The 15,428-nt window shown below is 46.8% G+C and overlaps 1 protein-coding gene across 2 annotated transcripts in view; it reads right to left on the reverse strand.

Annotated features, from left to right (window-relative positions):
* LOC140392659 (segment polarity protein dishevelled homolog DVL-1-like) overlaps nucleotides 1-15,428 on the reverse strand; it is a 248,438-nt gene that overhangs the window by 153,053 nt on the left and 79,957 nt on the right. For both annotated transcript variants that reach the window (XM_072478148.1, XM_072478146.1), the window contains exon 2: nucleotides 10,788-10,857. In XM_072478148.1, coding sequence (XP_072334249.1) covers nucleotides 10,788-10,857 — 70 coding nt within the window. The remainder of the gene's footprint in view (nucleotides 1-10,787; nucleotides 10,858-15,428) is intronic.

The following is a 15,428-nucleotide window of genomic DNA, read 5'->3' on the forward strand; positions in this document are numbered from 1 at the left end:
GCACAAACGACTTCCGGGTGCGGCGATGACCAGCTAAGTCGCACGTTTCGGCAGCTCCCGGTGGAACGGACTTTAAGGCTCTTGATAGGAGCCCCAACGGCAATTTTAACGGCTAAAAACACCGTGCGGTAAACCAGAAGGGAATTCCCCCTGGACACGGATGGAAAAAGGAGAGGAAAGTGGCCGGATTGCAGCGGATCCTTTGGAACAACGGCAAGGAAGGCAAGCAGAAACCAAGATGGCGGCGGAAGGTGGCAGTCTCATATGGGGCCCTGAACAACAAGAGTTTTTGAAACGCTGCGTGGAGGAGATAAAAAAGGAAATGAAGAAAGAGTTGTTGGCCCCGATATTACAGGCGATTGAAGGGCTGAAAGAGGAACAAAAGACCCAGGAGCAGGAGCTTCGGGTCGTGAAGGCGAAAGCAGCAGAGAATGAAAACGACATACAGGGCCTGGTGGTGAAGTCGGAGATACAGGAGGCACACCAGAAACGATCTGTGGAGAGGTTGGAGGCACTGGAAAACAACGCAAGGAGGAACAACTTGAGGATTCTTGGCCTTCCTGAAGGTGTGGAGGGGGCGGACGTCGGGGCATATGTGAGCACGATGCTGCACTCGTTAATGGGAGCGGAGGCCCCGACGGGTCCGTTGGAGGTGGAGGGAGCATACCGAGTTATGGTGCGAGGATCGAGAGCAGGAGAAACTCCCAGAGCCATAGTGGTGAGATTCCTCCGTTTTAAGGATAGAGAAATGGTCCTTAGATGGGCGAAGAAAACTCGGTGTAGTAAATGGGAGAATGCGGTGATCCGCGTTTATCAAGATTGGAGTGCGGAGGTGGCGAGAAGGAGGGCGAGCTTTAATCGGGCCAAAGCGGTACTTCACAAAAAGAAGATAAAATTTGGAATGCTGCAACCGGCAAGACTGTGGGTCACATATCAAGGGAGGCACCACTACTTTGAGACGGCGGATGAAGCGTGGACTTTTATTGTAGAAGAAAAAACTGGAATGAGTGGATTATGAAAATGAACGTTTGGACAAAGTGGTGGGGCGAATGGGGGGGGGCGAAGAGGGGTTTTATGTTTTAATCCTGCGGTATGGTAACTTTTCTCTCTCCCACAGGTGGTGATGGGGGGAGGTGGGGAGGGAGAGGAGATGGGGGCGTTGGCCATGGGAGGCGGGGCCGAGGGAGAGGCGCGGGCTTGGTTCCCGCGCTATGATAATTATGGCGGGAATAGAGAAGCAGGAAGGAGGGGGCGTCGCACGGTGCGAGCCGTGATCACGGGGGGAAGCCGAGGTCAGCCAGAGTTTGCTGACTTCTGGGAGCAACATGGGGGGAGTAATTACGCTAGCGGGGGGTCTAGCGGGGGGGGGGGGGGGGGGGGGGGAATTACTGGGTTGCTGCTGCTGGGGAAAGGGGGGAGTGGGTACGGGAAAGGATGGGGCGGGGGGGCACCGTCTGGGAGAGATACAGCTGCGTGGGAACTGGGTGAGAAGCTGGAAAAAGATGATGGCTAACCGGCAAGGGGGGGGGGTGGGAAGCCCCCCAACTCGGCTGATCACGTGGAACGTGAGGGGGCTTAACGGGCCGATAAAGAGGGCACGAGTACTCGCACACCTTAAGAAACTTAAAGCAGATGTGGTTATGTTACAGGAAACGCACCTGAAACTGATAGACCAGGTTAGGTTGCGCAAAGGATGGGTGGGGCAGGTGTTCCATTCGGGGCTGGATGCGAAAAACAGGGGGGTGGCTATCTTAGTGGGGAAGCGGGTAATGTTCGAGGCAAAGACTATAGTGGCGGATAACGGGGGCAGATACGTGATGGTGAGTGGCAAATTACAGGGAGAGATGGTGGTTTTGGTAAACGTGTATGCCCCGAACTGGGACGATGCCAACTTTATGAGGCGAATGCTAGGACGCATCCCGGACCTAGAGACGGGAAAGCTGATAATGGGGGGAGATTTTAACACGGTGTTGGAACCAAGGCTGGATAGGTCGAAGTCCAGGACTGGTAGGAGGCCGGCAGCAGCCAAGGTGCTTAAGGATTTTATGGAGCAGATGGGAGGGGTGGACCCGTGGAGATTCAGTAGACCTAGGAGTAAGGAGTTCTCGTTTTTCTCCTATGTCCATAAAGTCTATTCACGCATAGACTTTTTTGTGTTGGGTAGGGCATTGATCCCGAGGGTGAGGGGAACGGAATATACGGCTATAGCCATTTCGGATCATGCCCCACACTGGGTAGACTTGGAGATAGGGGAGGAAACAAGAGGGCGCCCACCCTGGAGAATGGACATGGGACTAATGGCAGATGAGGGGGTGTGCCTAAGGGTGAGGGGATGCATTGAAAAGTACTTGGAACTCAATGACAATGGGGAGGTTCAGGTGGGAGTGGTCTGGGAGGCGTTGAAGGCGGTGGTGAGGGGGGAGCTGATATCAATAAGGACACAAAGGGAAGCAGGAGAGTAAGGAACGGGAGCGGTTGCTGCAAGAACTTTTAAGGGTGGACAGACAATATGCGGAAGCACCGGAGGAGGGACTGTACAGGGAAAGGCAAAGGCTGCATGTGGAATTTGACTTGCTGACTACAGGCACTGCAGAGGCACAATGGAGGAAGGCGCAGGGTGTACAGTATGAATATGGAGAGAAGGCGAGTAGATTGCTGGCACACCAATTGAGGAAAAGGGGAGCAGCGAGGGAAATAGGGGGAGTGAGGGATGAGGAAGGAGAGATGGAGCGGGGGGCGGAGAGAGTGAATGAAGTGTTCAAGACATTTTATAAAAAATTGTATGAAGCTCAACCCCCGGATGGGAGGGAGAGAATGATGGATTTTTTGGATCGGTTGGAAATTCCCAAGGTGGAAGAGCAGGAAAGGGCGGGGACTGGGAGCACAGATCACGGTAGAAGAAGTGGTGAAAGGAATTAGGAACATGCAGACGGGGAAAGGGCCCCGGGACCGGACGGATTCCCAGTTGAATTTTACAGAAAGTATTTGGACTTGCTCGCCCCGGTACTGACGAGGACCTTTAACGAGGCAAAGGAAAGGGGACAACTGCCCCCGACTATGTCAGAAGCAACGATATCGCTTCTCTTAAAGAAGGAAAAGGATCCGCTACAATGCGAGTCCTACAGACCAATTTCCCTCCTAAATGTGGATGCCAAGGTCCTGGCCAAGGTAATGGCAATGAGAATAGAGGAATGTGTCCCGGGGGTGGTTCATGAGGACCAAACTGGGTTTGTGAAGGGGAGACAGCTGAACACGAATATACGGAGGCTGTTAGGGGTAATGATGATGGCCCCACCAGAGGGTGAAACGGAGATAGTAGTGGCGATGGATGCCGAGAAAGCATTTGATAGAGTGGAATGGGATTATCTGTGGGAGGTGTTGAGGAGATTCGGGTTTGGAGAGGGGTATGTTAGATGGGTGCAGCTGTTGTATAGGGCCCCCAGTGGCGAGTGCGGTCACGAATGGACGGGGATCGGCATATTTTCGGCTCCATAGAGGGACAAGGCAGTGATGTCCTCTGTCCCCATTACTGTTTGCACTGGCGATTGAGCCCCTGGCGATAGCGCTGAGAGGTTCCAGGAGATGGAGGGGAATACTTAGGGGAGGAGAAGAACACTGGGTATCTTTATATGCGGATGATCTGCTACTATATGTGGCGGATCCAGCGGAGGGGATGCCAGAAATAATGCGGATACTTGGGGAGTTTGGGGATTTTTCAGGGTATAAATTGAATATGGGGAAGAGTGAGCTGTTTGTGGTGCATCCAGGGGAGCAGAGTAGAGAAATAGAAGACCTACCGTTGAGGAAGGTAACAAGAGACTTTCGTTACCTGGGGATCCAGATAGCTAAGAATTGGGGCACATTGCACAGGCTAAATTTGACGCGGTTGGTGGAACAGATGGAGGAAGATTTCAAGAGATGGGATATGGTAGCATTGTCAATGGCAGGGAGGGTGCAGGCGGTTAAGATGGTGGTCCTCCCGAGATTCCTCTTTGTGTTTTCAGTGCCTCCCGGTGGTGATCACGAAGGCTTTTTTCAAAAGGATAGAAAAGAGTATCATGGGTTTTGTTTGGGGCCGGGAAGACCCCGAGAGTGAGGAAGGGATTCTTACAGCGTAGCAGGGGATAGGGGGGGGCTGGCACTACCCGAGCCTAAGTGAGTATTATTGGGCCGCTAATATTTTCAATGGTGAGTAAGTGGATGGAGAGAGGAAGGAGGCGGCGTGGAAGAGATTAGAGAGGGCGTCCTGTAGGGGGACCAGCCTGCAGGCTATGGTGACAGCCCCATTGCCGTTCTCACCAAGGAACTATACCACGAGTCCGGTGGTGGTAGCTACACTGACGATTTGGGGGACAGTGGAGACGACATAGGGGAAAGACCGGAGCATTGGGGGGGTCCCCGATAAGAAACAACCATAGGTTTGCCCCGGGGGGAATGGATGGGGGATATGGAATGTGGCAAAGAGCAGGAATAACGCAATTGAAAGATCTATTTGTGGATGGAAGTTTGCGAGTCTGGGAGCGCTGACTGAGAAATATGGGTTGCCTCCAAGGGAATGCATTTAGGTACATGCAATTGAGGGCTTTTGCGAGGCAACAGGTGAGGGAATTCCCCGCAGCTCCCGACACAAGAGGTGCAGGACAGAGTCATCTCAAAGAAATGGGTGGGGGATGGTAAGGTGTCGGATATATATAGGGAAATGAGGGATGAAGGGGAGACTATGGTGGACGAACTAAAAGGGAAATGGGAAGAAGAGCTAGTGGAGGAGATTGAGGAGGGGCTGTGGGCAGATGCCCTAAACAGGGTAAACTCGTCGTCCTCGTGCGCCAGGCTAAGCCTGATTCAGTTTAAGGTATTACACAGGGCACATATGACTGGAACACGGCTCAGTAAATTTTTTGGGGTGGAGGATAGGTGTGCGAGGTGCTCGAGAAGCCCAGCGAATCATACCCATATGTTCTGGTCATGCCGGCACTACAGGGGTTTTGGATGGGGGTGACAAAGGTGCTTTCGAAAGTAGTAGGAGTCCGGGTCGAACCAAGCTGGAGGGGTTGGCTATATTTGGGGTTGCACAAGAGCCGGGAGTGCAGGAGGCGAGAGAGGCCCGATGTTTTGGCCTTTGCGTCCCTAGTAGCCCGGCGCAGGATATTGCTAATGTGGAAAGAAGCCAAGCCCCCGGGGGTGGAGACCTGGATAAATGATATGGCGGGGTTCATAAAGTTAGAGCGGATTAAGTTCGTCCTAAGGGGGTCGGATCAAGGGTTCACCAGGCGGTGGCAACCGTTCGTCGAATATCTTGCGGAAAGATAGATGGGGGAAAAGAGAAGGCAGCAGCAGCAGCCCAGGACTTTGGGGGGGGGGGGGGGTGGGGGGGGTTGCCTGTGACAAGGCAGTTGCCAATTAGGGCTAGTTTTCATTTGTGTTATTTAAAATTTATTTATTTGTTGTTTTTTGTTTATATAAAAAAGGTCATTATTATCTGTATTGTTATAATGTTGTGTAAAGGATGCACAATGTACTGTGTTGGTTGACCAAAAATTTTCAATAAAATATTTATTAAAAAAAAAATAGGCACAAACAAAATGGCTCGGGTGGTTGCCCGAGGTCAGGTGACTTTTACAATTTTCTACTTCAAGTCCTCGGAAAGTTCCTGATTGAATAACCATGGGTTGACATATCCAAATGGAACCCCTGTGGAGTTTATACCTGCTACTGTTTGTGGTATATGAAAAGCTCAAAATCAATGAACTCCCAGACTTCATGTCTCCAAGTTTGAAACTTAACAAGAAAGCTGCAGAAGCCAGTTTATTGAAAGTAGGAATGAACAGATTTCACACCACCACCCCCACCCATTCTCCTTTGTATAACAGTGGCCTCTTCGTTTTAAAGCCATTCTGGGTGGAAAATAGCAGTTGATTATGTGACCAATACTGTATTCAGCGTACAATTTTTTTTATCCCAAGACCCAGAGAGAAATTTGTCCGTCTGCAAAGAAAACAGCAAAAACAGCAGCTGCAGAAAAATGTAGTCACATCCATGCATTTTACCAAACTGGAGATTGCAACATATCAGTCGCCCAATTGTTCATTTGCAAAGTCCACCAGAACAGAAATATGACCCCTTGGTAAGAAAATCACACGTAACCAATTTTGTGACCTGCTGAAAAAGGACACCTCTTCAAGAGAATCGTAAACAACAATATGACTCAAGCTACTGAAACCACCTAATCTACCCCTTTTTGAGTGAACAACTGCCTTCAACAGGCCTGCAAATGATTGTTTTCCCTATGACGAGCCAAACACATGAATTATGAACTACTCTTTTGTTTACAACATGCAAGGGTACACCAATCTCCAGAACAATATATATTCAGCATGAATGAGAGCGACACCGAGCATTTGGACTTCAGGCAAATCTGTAAATGAATAATGCTCTTTATTTACACCCACAAAAGCTTGCTGCTGATTAGTTAAAAAATGGTCACCCTTGGGGTTGAGAAACTTCCTTTCCAAAAAACACACTGATATAGATGGTAAGAAATGGAGATGAGTGTTTCAGTTCCCTCCTGTCCCAGTTCGTAACATATGTGATGCGATACCTTCTGCATCGCTACGTACACTACCTTCCCAACCAGAAACTATGTGATTTTCAGCAGATCAGTGGTCAGGAGTCAGAATCCGATTCTTACCCTCTTTAATAGCTCTGATCAAGTATTCTGCCTAGGAGGGGCAGCACGGTGGTCTTTTGTTACCTTACTGTAGTGTGTTTGGTAGCACTACTGTATGTAACATGCGTTACTCAATCCAGTTGCAGCAGTGGCTTTCTGCACCTTGATGAAGAAGGCTCGAAGTCGTCCAGAGGTATTGAAAGGTTCATTGAGTAACAGAATTTAACAACTGCATGAGTTCTTACTTTAAGATCAATACCAGTAGAAAGGTTACAACGTTGATATACAGTAGCTATGTCTGACCACACTAGTAGCCCTGAGCTAATCTATGCTCCTGCTTTCGTCACAGTCTAATCAGCAAGAGAGGCAGAGAGCCACTGGCGCCTGGCTTTTATACCTGCCAGTGCTGCCCCCTAGTGATCCTTCAATTTTCCATTAACCCCTTATGTACAGGCCCATGTAAAGATCACTATAGGTGGCGCAGTGGGTTAGCCCGGATGCCTCACGGCGCCAAGGTCCCAGGTTCGATCCTGGCTCTGGGTCACTGTCCATGTGACGTTTACACATTCTCCCAGTGTTTGCGTGGGTTACCCCCCCCCAGCCCAAAGATGTGCAGGCTAGGTGGATTGGCTATGCTAAATTGCCCCTTAATTGGAAAAAATGAATTGGGTACTCTAAAATTTTTTTATTTTTTGTAAGTATTCTGCCTAGGCCAAGGATTTACCCAAATATCTAGAAAAGATCCACTATCAATTGACGCATAGTTGGAAGTTTGAATCCCAGAGTGAGCAAATAAATGACTTGCAGGGATGATTGGTACAAGCTACCTCAATGGTACTTCAGTCATTCCAGCCAATTGCCCTCTTATGGCAACTCATTTCTGTGTGTAATTACATGACAAGTGCGTCAGTAATGAAGGACAACCCCATTAGTAGAGATATTTCTCTCAGTTCCACTTCAGGCATCAGCCTTGTTTCAAACAGAAGCATAAAAGGGGAAACCAGGGTTAGAAAAAGCCCACAAATGAAGAGAGAGTTGATGATTCCCTGCTATAGATGCACTTTCCTAGCCCATAAAGTAACCGGAAACATATTTTAGTATTTGGATATGGTGGGAAGAAGGCAGTTATAGCATTTTAGTTACTGCAATTTGTGAAGTGCAAGAATAGAAGTTTAAAAAGAGTACTACAGTTTTCATTGGTAGAATAATTTTCCTACTAGGCAATCATCTGCTATGGTGGTGCAGGTTCTTGTATCACCAACCAGACACACGCATAGCACAATCCAATCTGTCACACCCACCCCTCTTCTAGCTCAATTTGTCACTAGTTCACTGGCAAAACTGTGATAATTAGTCACTGTTTCACTAGTAAACTAGTTCAACTAATGAAGCAATGCAAGAGCAAAATACTGTGAATGCTGGAAATCTCAAATAAAAACAGAAAATGTTAGTTGTTATCCATGACCCATTAATGAAAGGGATCAATGCCCAGACCTTTAGATCTGCCTAGTTCCAGTTGGTTCCAGGGGCAAAGCAGAGGGACTTTCCTCGGGATTTTTCTCAGACCTGGTCTGTGAAAATAACCTTCACTAAAAAGACGACCAAATTAACTTTGCTTTCCATGCTTCTCGATATGATAATAAATGGAGATACAGATTTTCTTGCTTGATTTTCTGTAAATTATGCAAAATATTCAGTGTCTTCTGCCATAGTTAGTCTTTGTGAGTAAATACATTCCCGTACCAGCCTCCCCGAACAGGCGCCGGAATGTGGCGACTAGGGGCTTTTCACAGTAACTTCATTGAAGCCTACTTGTGACAATAAGCGATTTTCATTTTCATTTCATTACGTCTTGTCTACAGAACAGAAAGAGGTCATTCAGCCCAACTGCTCCATGCTGGTGTTTATGCTTCACATCAGCCTGCATCTGATCCCAACCAATTTCACTCTAGTCTTACGGGATCCTCACTGCAACAATTTTCATGCCACAGAGCAACAGAAAAGCTCACATCCAATCTGCTAATGTAGTTCACGCAGGGTCCAATAAATATGCCGTTTACAGATCCTGTCAGTTTTACTGTTCATTAACATACAGTCAGAGCACTGCAACTAAAGTACCCGGGCCCCTATCAATCCTCATCCAATGTTAATATATCAAAGCAATCTCTTTTGATTGTGGGGTGGCAGTACGGAGGAACACAGAAGCTCCAGGGCCTACAGGCAAATGCTTGGCACTATCTACATCACATGCTTTCAATGGAACAGGTGCCTCACCACTCATGATCCTCCAATGTTTTCCCTTTCTTGGCTGGCTCTCTTATTACCAAGCAGACAGCCTTTCATTCACTTAAAAAGAACTGCAGGAACTCTTAAATGTCTTACACCGTATATCCTGGGAAGGATTTTCAATATGGGCTTCAATCTCAAACAGGGGTCAGAGCTCGCATTGCATGGCTAACAGTCACTCATCTGCAGTTTTCCCCAAATTGGCCAATTAGTGGTCAATAAGAGGCTCTCTGGCTTGGCAGCAGCGTAGGATGTCTTCCAAGGGGTGTGAGGGAGGGAGACAGTGCCCCAAGACAGTCCTCTCAAACATTCTTCATTTAAAAAAATTTAAATTGGTCTCAGCAACTGGGCCATGGGTAGCCCTGCTGCAACCAGAGCCCAACCATTTCTCTGGCAAAATAACCCACTTTGGGGGTGGAACTGGAGAACCTACACACTGGACAGCATCGGGAATTTTTCAACACATCCACCCCCAACCCCCCCCCCCCCCCCCCCCCCCCCCAACCGAAAAATCAAGGTGTAAAAAATTCTCCCCAATATCTTTGCAGGGGTCTGACAATGATGTAATTACGATGTCACTGGATGAGTAATCCAAAGGCCCAGACTAATGGGGACATGGGTTCAAATCCCACCAAGGCAGCTACTGGAATTTAAATGACTAGATCTGAAATTGAAACCTAGTCTCAGTAATAATGATCATCGCTGATTGTCATAAAAACCTACCTTGCTCACTAATGTCCTTTAGGGAAGGAAATCTGCCAACCTGGTCTGGCCTACATTTGATTCCACACCGCTGTGACTGACTCTTAAACTGTCCTCTGAAATGGCCGAGCAAGCCACTCTATTCAATTAGGCAACAAGTGCTGGTCTTGCCAGAAACGCACTCATCCCATGAAAGAAGAAAGAAAACACTGAAGACCTGAGATCAGAGGCCAGTTATTAGCTGCAGGTGTGAAAAAAAAAACCAATAGTACAACGCTAATGGCTCCTCCAGGTTACTGCGCACAGGAGGTCAGATTGGTAATGCTCAACATACTGCTTTAGCCACAAGAGCTGCCAGTGATCAGCCAACAGCAACATAAATAAAAACAAAAAATACTGGAAATACTCAGCAGTCAGGCAGCATCTCTGCAGAGAAACAAAGTTAATGTTGAGTCGGGGGGTGGGAGAGGGGGCAGCAGCCTGGTCAGGCTCTGAACGAATCTGCCCAAAAATGGCGAGCACCAGAAATGGTTTCAGAAAACTGGCACACTGACCAGTGCAACTATTTATAGGCCCCAATCACCTCCTTCCCAACCTCAGCAGGGGCCCTTAATTCTGCCCTATGGTTTTAATATACTTTCTATAATGGGGAACCAAACACTGCATACAATCTCCAACCTTGGCCTAACCAATGCTTATATAAATGTATCAATTACTTACTTACTCTTGTACTCTACATCCCATTGATAAAATCCTCAACAGTGTTGCTCATTTCAAAGCTTTATCTATCTAGTTTCACTTTCCCCAGTTCTTTATTTGAACTTCAGGTCCCTCCACTCCCTCACAGCATTCAGTGTCTTTTCATTATTATTCCTGCCAAACCAAGGGGCCACAGCCAAGACAGTAACTGCTGTATTTTCACCAGAGATGCTGCTTGTCCTGCTGTTTGTTGCCAGCATCTCCTGCTTTTGTTTCGAACTTTAATAAAACTTGTGTCAAGACATATCCTGAGTCCAGGCAATGATCTGAACCTTCCACTGGGTTAACAACTCAAAGACAGGGATGCATCACCCCTTCCCCATCGCATGGTCCCCTCTGCCACCTATCCCTCACCTCGAAATCACTCACTTACCCACGAGACCACTCTCCCATTGAAGCACGGTAACTTAGCATTGTCGTCCGAAATTTCTTCCTTCACAACCCTGTAATAGAAAGTAATAACAGCATTAACATTTGTAAAGCAGGCCAGAAGCCAGAGGATGGCAGATGAAAATAGACCCCAGTTGCATCAATGTTGGGAATCACAATTTAATTCCCAATTCAATTAACAGCATCTTCCCGACAATGGTTGGAGACTGTTGCCAAGAAAGGACAAGATACTTTAGTTGTAATGCACTAATTAGCTCCATGTCATATGTCAGGAAGCAACTGCCTATACTGAACTATGTGAACTTCCCTCTCTTCATACATTTTACACCCTGAACTGCATGGTTGCTGGGAATAGAGTGTAAAATGCCGGTCTCGCCACTGACTTCCCCTGAAGTCCAGTGACTGATAGTACAGATCTCACTCTCACCTACCTGCTTCCTCTGGCAAGCTGGTGACAATACAGAGCTCATGATCTCACTCACCGACTTCCCTTGATAGCTCAGTGGTTCACAGGAACAGAGATCAAGGTCTCACCCATTAGGTTCCCCTGGTCCTGCAGTGATTTAAGTAGGAGTAGGAGGCGGCCATGCTGCTCTTTGAGCCTGCTTCATCATTCATTATCATGACTAATCTGCACAGTAGCACAGTGGTTAGCACTGTTGCGTCATAGCGCCAAGGTCCCAGGTTCGATTCCCAGCTTGGGTCACTGCGGAGTCATCAGACTTCCTAGGCGCTTTAATCAAAACAAGGTTTATTCTAAGAATGTAGTCAACATATTATATATTATCAATTACAAACATAAAGACAACACAATAGCTACAATAATCTATGTATATAACACTTAATGAATTCCCCCTTAGCTGTTCCAATTCAATAACAAAATCCATTAAACCAAAACCCCTTTCAAGGATGTGGTCCAACACACTGTATTCTCACTTGAATGGGGCTGGTCCTTTCTCTGAGATTCTGATCCAGTTTCAACCAGCAGTTTCAAACTCCTTCCGGAAAACAACTCTATTTTTAAAATTACCACGGCAGTTTGCCACACCCAATGTGCTTTTCACTGGAATAGCTTTTAAAATGAAAATAGAGAAAAACAGGGAAAACACTTCTTTTTCCTTCTGCAGTCCAAAGCAACCAAACAAAAACTGAAACCAAAAAAAACCCTCTCACCTGACAGCCACAGCCCAACTCCACCCACAAAATGACACTGAAGCTGTGCTACAAGTCATATGATAAGAGACCAAATCTTTCTTAAAGGGACACTTATATGACAAAAGGTATCAAGACATATGGGCCAATGGCAGGTATGTGGAATGAGGCCACAGATCAGCCATTATCTCATAGTATGGCAGAACAGGCTCGAAGGGCTGAACGATGTACTCTGTTCCCATGTTCCTATGGATAGTGAACAACAGATCGTCCACAACTCTCTGTGTAGAGGATTTCAAAGATTTTGTTATCCATTCGTGGGATGTGAGATCATTAGCAAAGCTGGCATTTATAGTGCATCCTTAATTACCCTTGAGAAAGTGTTGATGAGCCACCTTCTTGAACTACTGCAGTCTATGTGATGTAGGTACACTCACAGCGTAGTTGGGGAAGGAGTTCCAGGGCTTTGAATAGTGGTTAGCACTGCTACCTCATAGTGCCAGGGACCCGGGTTTGATTCCAATCTTGGGTGACTGTCTGTGTGGAGTTAGCACAATCTCCCAGTGTCTGTTTGGGTTTCCCCAGGTGCTCCAGTTTCCTCCTACAGTCCAAAGATGTACAGATTAGGTGGATTGCTAAATTGCCCCTTAAGTGTCCACAGGTTAGGTGGCATTACGGGATAGGACAGGGTGTACTGTTTTGGCGAGTCAGTGCAGATTCAATGGGCCAAATAGCCTCCTTCTGCGCTGTCAGGATTCGATGAAATCTGGAGGGGTACCATGTGCCTGCTGTCCCTGCTCCTCTAAGTGGTGGAGATGCAGGTTTGGAAGGTGCTGTTGAAGAAGCTTTGGCAAATTGTTGCTGTGAATCTTGTGGCTAGTACAGTCTGCTGCCACTATGCACCAGTGTGGAGGGAATTAATGTTTAAGCTGGTGATGGAGTGCCAATCAAGTGGGCTGCCTGGTCCTGGAATGTGCCGAGCATCAAGAGTAGTTTTTTGGAGCTGCATTCAACATGGTAAGCATATTCCATCACACTCCTGTCTTGAATATTGTAGATGGTGAAAAGACTTGGAGCAGTCAGGGAGTGAGTTATACACTGCAGAATTCCAGCCTCCGACTGTTGTTGTAGCCACACTATATGGCTGTCCATTTAGGTTCAATGGTAAATGGTCAATAGTAACTCCCAAAAGTTGATGGAGAGGGATTCAGTGGTGTCACTGAATATCAAGGGGAGGCAACATTACCTGGCACTTCTGTGGCTTCATCATTACTTGCCATTTTTTAGCCCAAGCCTGATAGTTGTCCACGTTTTCGCGTATGCATGCACAGACTACTTCACAGAATTATAGAATGGAATCATAGCATAGTTACAGAACAGGAGGCCACCATTTAACTCGTTGTGTCCATATAGGCCCTCTGATTCTCAACCTTTTTGTCAATGAGAACAGTTTCTCCCTATCCACTCTGTCCAGATCAGACCCCTCATGATTTTGCACACGTCTATCAAATCTCCTCTTAACCGTCTCTTCTCAAAGGAGAACAGCCCCGGCTTAACAATTCTATCCCTGTAATTGAACTCTTTCATCCTCTTCTGCATCCTCTCCAATGCCTTCACATCCTTGAAGAGTGATCCCCAGAATTGGACAGACTATCCCAGTTCAGGCCGTTTTATAAACGGATCACCATAACCTCAGTATCTGAAGAATTGTGAATGGCACTGAACACTGTGGAATCATCAATAAACGAGTCACTTCTGACAGAAGGAAGGTCATTCATGAAACAGCAGAAGATGGTTGGGCCTAGGTTGTTACCCTGAGTAACTCCTGCTGTGATATACATATATGAGGTGATTAGCCTCCAACAGCCACAACCATCTTCTTTTGCAGTGGGTTTGGCTCCAAGCAGTGGAGTTTCCCATTGAATTCAACTGACTTTGACTTGGTTCGGGCTCTTTGATGTCACAATCAAAAGTTGTCGAGATGTCAAAGGCAGTCGCTCTCACCTTGCCCCTTGCCCACTAACTTCTGTTGGTATCCCAGTGACTGATAGTAGAGTTCATAGTCTCACCTATTGGCACTGGTTTCATTGTGAAAAGAGGAAGACACTCATTGGGCTGCTTAAAGAATGTGCAGAAATCTGTGTGAAGGCATTGGGCAGACATGGCAGAGGAGAGGGTAGGATACAGGCAAATGCAGCATGCTCTTTTCTGGAAAAGAACCGAAAATACTGGCACAGGTACCAAATATCAACTGAGAGCCTGCACAAGTTTATTTTTTTCTCTAGAAAACATATCCAGCCCTCACCCCTAACCCCCACCCTTTCTCCAAACATCCTTATAAATACGGTCACAACCTTGCCCTCCAGCAATTTAAAGGACAGCTATGTTTATTAGTTGTGGCAGATCTATTCACATTGCAAACATCATATTAATTCCCCTCTCTAAAAGTCCAGCAGATTGGCCCAAGGCCAGGGCTGGACAAGCTCTGGCATTCACCACTCGGTCCGTAAAACTGACAATTTAAACAATTTGCACGTGGGTGCATCATGCTGAGCTTTTGTGACCAGAACACAGCAGTCTTTTGTTTTCTTCCTGAAGCAAGTTAAAGGCAGTATTAACCACTGAGCTGCTCACTTAAACCCACAGGGAATTCCTAAACCCCTGTGCATCAAAATGCTTAGCATGCTTGGGAACTGTAGTTGCTCACTGTACCCTCAAGGACGTCTGGTGACTGGGGTTGTGTGTTTAAATGCAGTGCTCCAAAAGGACTCTGGTCAAGACTTTGCTCATGAAGCATCATTTCCTCCCCTTGGTATTCCAACCCTTTCCAGATAAAGGCTAACATTCTATAAAGCTCTTTGTTAACTTTGTAGTGATTTGTTTGCTGTATTTGGATATCTTCCACTGGAACACAAAAATGTCTGTTTTTACAGTAGAGGTAGTAGGTGCAGATACTGCACTACTCCCGATCTCTCTGCAAAATGTGACCAAGGTGGGTCACCGTAAGGACAGAATCAGGTTCGGCTACAAACCGCACACATGGGAGGTAGTCAGAAATCAGGAGTGGAAAAATGTTTCAGAGCTGCCTGCCTGACATGAGGGGTCTGATTGTGCTTCCAACTGAAACTTGGGTGCGACAATCCAGGAGAGTGCATGTTAACCGCACAGCATGCTTATAAAATTTAGATTTGTTTGAATATAATAAGCCAGGCAACAATTGTTTTTTTAAAAATGGTCTGCTACACAAGCAGGAGTGGAGTCTATAGTCAGAACACTGACCTTTCCTCCAAATGGGAACAGATTCAAAAATTTAAAAGGTCAGCTGAGGAAAATCCAGAAGTTCCAGCAGCTTGTGGAAACACGCATTTTTCTTCTCTCCCTTGTTCAGCTCTCCTAATCCTTTGAGATTTGTTGCTGCTAATTATCCATAGTCCCGTGATCCTGGGCTGGGGTATACAGATATAAACTGCAA

Source organism: Scyliorhinus torazame, chromosome 16 (assembly GCF_047496885.1).
Source record: "Scyliorhinus torazame isolate Kashiwa2021f chromosome 16, sScyTor2.1, whole genome shotgun sequence".
NCBI lineage: Eukaryota > Metazoa > Chordata > Chondrichthyes > Carcharhiniformes > Scyliorhinidae > Scyliorhinus > Scyliorhinus torazame.